This window comes from Onychostruthus taczanowskii, unplaced genomic scaffold (genome assembly GCF_017590055.1).
Source record: "Onychostruthus taczanowskii isolate IOZ18803 unplaced genomic scaffold, ASM1759005v1 scaffold169, whole genome shotgun sequence".
In the NCBI taxonomy this organism is placed as follows: Eukaryota; Metazoa; Chordata; class Aves; order Passeriformes; family Passeridae; genus Onychostruthus; species Onychostruthus taczanowskii.
In genome coordinates this window covers 644,448-649,859 of record NW_024498895.1, presented here as the reverse complement: position 1 = coordinate 649,859, position 5,412 = coordinate 644,448, and the positions used below count along the sequence as shown (strand labels likewise).

The following is a 5,412-nucleotide window of genomic DNA, read 5'->3' as shown; positions in this document are numbered from 1 at the left end:
AAATAAATCCATCACGAAGTCCCTTGGGTTTCAAACACCAAAAACAAGAGTTGGCCATTACTTTGTAAGAGAAAACAAATGCAAACGAGGGCGAATGAACTCCTCAATACCTGGAAATGCCAAGGCACTTTTAATTTGCCCACATACCTCCCTACCACATACCTTGTTATCACGAGTATCACTCACAAGGGCAGATAAATACCCGGAGCTGTTGATTCAAAGAACATTTTGTCCTCAGTTTAAACACAATGGCTCCACTCAGGGTGGCACCGGGGGTGGAGAGCCTCGTTCACAGGGTGCCACCACAGCCTCAGTGGCTCTGAAGAAATGCATAAGGCCAGCCTTGTTCGGAAGAATTTGGGGCTTTTTCCACTCCTGTGAGCACTTTGCCCAAGGGTAGGAGGAAAGAATCTGGGGTTTTTTCCACTCCTGTGAGCACTTTGCCCAAGGGTAGGAGGGAAGGCAGGGGTGGAGGGGAGCCCAGAGAGTGGCAGGGAAAGAGGAGAGGCGTCCAACACAAATATCCCAACGCGCAAAGCAACCCCTCCCTTGGTGCTGCCAGCAGCTCCCTCAGGTGCCTTCTCAGGGATGACCTTGTGGGCACGCCCGGCCTCCCAGGATATATAACCTGCCCCAGGAGGAAAGAACCCAGAGAGACAGCCCCAAGACAGGTTATTCCAAGATGAAGGCTTTCCTTGCGCTCCTGCTGGGAGCGCTCCTGTGCGTGGACTCAGGTAAGACCCCGCAAAGGATCCGCCCCCCATCCCTCCCTGCAGGATTTCAGTCTGGAAGGAGGATTTGTGGTAGGGTTTGGAAATGAGGGAAGAGATGTTGGCATGTTGTCGTGCCAAGGTATTTCCCTTTGGATGGGTGTTGAGTGGGGAAAATGCACATCCCACCTGGGGATGGTGGGATCCGAGGGCTGGGGAGAGAAGCTTCCAGGAAATATAAATCCTGAATCTCAAATTAATCAAAATTCAAATTTTTTTTTCAGCCAGGCCATGCAGTTAAGGGGGAAGGGGAGGGGTTAAGTGGGGTGGGAGGATTATTTTCCTTCTTCCCAGGCTATCAAAATTGCAACACTTACGCAAAATTTTCCACCAACAATTTTTCTTTCAAAAGTGGACCCTGACTCTGCCCAGATTTCCAGAATTTTAGTAGGACAGTAAAAATGACTATGCCATGATGTGTTATTTTATAGACTGAATGGGTGGGGTTTAGACAATGTCAGGTTTTTATTGCCTCACTGAAAAGAAAAAAAATTGGGTTTAAAACAGCTTTTCCCTATTACCAGAGAAGAGAAGAATCAAATTTGAGCAGTTTCTCAATCAGCAGAGGATGCTTAAGGAATAAGCTGTGAAGGGTCTTGCACAGCCCTCAGACCTTTCTGTCTGCCAGCTTCCATCACAACAGTCAAAATCTGACTTTTATTGCTTTAAAAGTCAGATCAATGTGATAACAGTGCAGCACTCAGACAAACTGAGGGTTGGCTCCTCACCTCTGTGACTGCACCAGTCATTTACACCAGAGAGGCTTGGACAGAGTGCCTCAAATTAATTCCTTCAATCACTCATTTCCAAACAGGGCTTTTCAGTGCCCTAAAAGAGTATTTCAGGCATTAGGGTATTGAGTTGGGGAATTAGTGATGCAAGTTTGGTCGTCATGGGGCTCAAGGAAACATTTATTTATTTATTTATTTGTTTGTTTGTTAACTGACATTTGGATCCAGTGGCACCCTGGGGCACAAGTAGGTGACAGGAACAGGTAATGACACCACAATCTCACTCCTCTGGGGACAATTTTTCACCAGGGCTGGATGCTGGGGAGCTGCCAGGTTTTTCCTGCCCTTGCTGGAGACTTTGCAAATTCCTTCTTCATCCCTCACTCAAGGCCAGGTCAGATGTGGCTTGGAGAAACCTAGTCTAGAGGGATGTGTCCCTGATGAAATGATTCTCCCAACCCAAACCATTCCATGATCCTCTTCAAGTCCCTCTGCTCTCTTTTTTGCTCCTTCACTGCACTGACTACATCCAAAATATCTTCAGCACCTGCCAAACCTGACTCCCACCTCAACCAGGTATATTATTATCCACAAAAAAAAAAAAAAAAAAAAAAAAAAAATTCCCCAAAGCAGAGGAGATTCCATCCTTTGAGCATCCCCAGGAATGGTCCTGTTTCCCAGAGGTTGAATTCTCTGGAGAGCTTTGCATAGACTGAAGACACATGAGAGGTGGAGAATTTCTCCCCACCTGCAGGGCTGGGTCCAGTTCTGGGGTCCAGCATCAGAAGGACGTGGAGCTGCTGGAGCAAGTCCAGAGGAGACCATTGAGGTCTCCATGAGGGTCTCCATGCTCCGAGGGCTGGAGCCTCTCTCCTCTGGAGCTGGGAGAGCTGGAGGTGCTCACCCTGGAGAAGAGAAAACACTAGGGAGACCTCAGAGCCCTTTTCAGTGCCTAAAGAGGCTCCAGGAGAGTTGGGGATAAATTTTTAGGAGGTCCTGTTGGGATAGGATGAAGGGTAGTTTTTTAAAACTAAAAGAGGGTAGATTTAGGTTAACTATAATTAAGACATTTTTTATAATGAGAGTGGTAAAAAAATAGATCAGGCTGCCCAAGGAAGTATGTGGCTGCCACACCCCTGGAAGTATCCAAATCCAGATTGGATGGGGCTCGGAGCAACCTGGTCAACTGGAAGTTGTCCCTTCCCATGGCAGAGGGGTGGAACTTGATTATTTTAAAGTCCCTTCCAGCACAAACCATTCCATTATTCCCTGGTTTCTCTCCTAAACCCTCTTGGTCTCCTGCAGGTTCATCTCTGAAGTGCTACAGCTGCTCCTCCCAGCTCAGCAACTCCAAGTGCCAGACGGTGAAGACATGTGAAGAGAACAACGTGTGCAAGACGGATGTGATCCGTAAGGAAAAGCTGGGGTGGCAAATGTCTTAGTTGGGACGTTGGAGCCAAACCTCTTCCCAGCCTCAGGTGTCCTATCCAGGCTCACCCAGTCCGGATACACCAGGTGGTTTGGGCCAGCAAACCTCAGTGTGCAAATATCTTTTTCACCCATGCAAAATTAGGTTTATTTCTCTTTCACAGCACCAAAACTCATTTACTTGCAAGGGCAATGGTTAATTTTTTGCAATATTTGCAAACATGAATTAGAATGGGAGGGGCTGAACCTGGTCCATCCTGGTTGTGAAGTTAGGAGGTGCTGATTTGAGGTGAAATCAATGAAAATGACAAAATTTCATCTCTGTGTCTGTGGGAAAACTTGAAAACCTAGGATTTTATCCTCCTGTTTTAGATCTGTCCAGATCTGTGCTGACAGCTGAGTTGCTCTTAGACCTGGGGCACAAAACCTATCAGTGCCACATTTTAAGCTCCTCTCTGTCAGGCAGTAGATGGGATACCTCCAGTAGGAATTATCCCAGTTGGAAATGTACAAATTCATGACATTCACATGCAGGAGAGCCAAGATGTTGTAGGACTCCTTGTTATTTATTGCACGTGGCAAAGATTTGGTGCCCAGAATGGATTTTAGATCTCCTGGAGGAGAATGGGTCAAATCTCCTGGAGGTCAAAACCTGCTGGTAAGCAGTGGTTGCCAAAAATGGCCAAAAATGTGGGCTGTGCTTCTCAGAAACAAATCAAACAGTAACTGTGCCATCTGAAATGGGAGTAGTTGTGTTTCCATAATTTCCCAGGTGTTGAAAGGCTCCGTGCAACAAAGATGTTTGGGATTGGGCTTCACATGAGAGAGGGCGGGGTTAGATGGGATATTAAGAAGAAATTCCTTGCTTTGGGGGTGGTGATGCCCAAAGAAGCTGTGGCTGCCCCGTGCCTGGAATTGTCCAAGGTCAGGTTGGACAGGGCTTGGAGCAGCCTGTCCCTGCCCATGAGATGATCTTGTATTTCCCTTCCCACCCAAACCATTCTGTGATTCCGATTTCTCTCCCACAGAATGAGAGTCCCATTACTCAGTTCCACAAGGCTTGGCTTGTACTGAATCCTTCTAATAATGGTCCTGCTTTCCTCCCAGGTGTTGTGGGGCTGTTCAGTATCATCAGCAAGGGATGTGATGCCTCGTGTGAACCATCCCACCAGGACTTCAACGTGGGCAGCAGGAACATCTCCTGCTGCACCAGCGACCTCTGCAACGTCAACGCCGCGGGCAGTGTGAGGTCCAGCTACGGGCTGGCCGGAGGGATCGCGGCCGGAGTGCTCTGGACCATGCTCAACAACAAATTTTGAGGAGCAAAGATGCCTCCCATGACCACAGAAAGTCTCAGAGCACCCCTCTAATAACAGGAATTGTAACCAGGAGCAGTGGGGTGTACACCCAGCACCCTGGGAGCTGATGGCAGCTCTTTGCCATATGATGGCTTCTGCTTTAATCTTATTGCAAAGCTCCAGTGCTACCAGATAAGGAAATGTGTGTTCATGTTATCTGCAAAACACCTAAAATAAAGTTATTTCTCCACCAACTGTGTCTATCACTCAGTCATCTGTTTCTGCCCACAGCAGAGCTGCAGGTGGGTGTTTTATGTCTGGCCAATGTCCAGCCCAGCTCATTGCTGTGCAATGTGACCTGAAGTCCCTTTTATGACCAGGTTACCTCCTCAGATAAGGGAAAGGCTGTAGATGTATCTCCCTAGAGTTCAGGGAAGCCTGTGATGCTGCTTCCCATGGTGTTCTTCTGGAAAAAACTGGCAGCCCAGGGCTTGGGAATGTACACTCTTGGCTGGGTTAAAAACTGGCTGTATTCCAGGCACAGAGTGGTGGGGAATGGTGCCACATCCAGCTGGTGGCAGGTCACCAGTGGTGTCCCACTAGGATCAGTACTGGGGTCAGTCCAATACATCTATTGATAATCTGGAGGAGGAGGTCAAGACCACCCTCTGGAAGTTCATGGATGACAGCAAGTTGGGTGGGATGTTGATCTGCTGGAGAGTAGGAAGGCTCTGCAGAAGGATCTGGACAGGCTGGATCAGTGTTCCAAGGCCAGTGGTTTGAGATTCAACAACACCCCTGAGGTGTCTGAGTACAAGGCAGACTATTTAACAACTCTGATGTAGAGTAATAGCCCCTCTCTGTGGCTACAGATTCAAAGTTATTCCATGCCTTTTCCAGCTGATTTATTTTATGGATATAAACTCAGATGTTCCCAGCTTGCATTGGGAGATCAAAGGCAGCAGGAAAAGCACCGTACAAAGAGGTCTGAGAGAAAGTCTCAGGTGTGTTTTCCAAGCTACACCCACAGGAAGAGATTTGGTAAAAAAAAAAAAAAAAAAAAAAAAAAGGAGGAAAACACGGAGAGTAAATCTGGGAAAGCCCTCAGGATTTAAGGAGCTGTGAAGTCAGGACAGCAGTGGTTGGAGGATTAAAAGGGGAGGGAAATTGGCCAAGAGCCCCAAA

General features: G+C 47.6%; 1 protein-coding gene across 1 annotated transcript; it reads left to right on the top strand.

Moving 5' to 3' along the window:
- Positions 1-443: 443 nt before the first annotated feature.
- On the top strand, positions 444-4,481 carry LOC121333390 (prostate stem cell antigen-like). Its single transcript, XM_041399672.1, has 3 exons — positions 444-734; positions 2,807-2,911; positions 4,037-4,481. The coding sequence occupies exons 1-3, from the start codon at positions 683-685 to the stop codon at positions 4,246-4,248; spliced, it is 369 nt and encodes a 122-aa protein (XP_041255606.1). The 5' UTR covers positions 444-682; the 3' UTR covers positions 4,249-4,481.
- Positions 4,482-5,412: the final 931 nt, after the last annotated feature.

Coding starts and splice junctions, on each gene's coding strand:
- LOC121333390 (XM_041399672.1), top strand. CDS start 683: ATGAAGGCTTTCCTTGCGCTCCTGCTGGGAGCGCTCCTGTGCGTGGAC. Junction 735..2,806: donor GCTCCTGTGCGTGGACTCAG/GTAAGACCCCGC, acceptor GGTCTCCTGCAG/GTTCATCTCTGAAGTGCTAC. Junction 2,912..4,036: donor GTGCAAGACGGATGTGATCC/GTAAGGAAAAGC, acceptor CTTTCCTCCCAG/GTGTTGTGGGGCTGTTCAGT.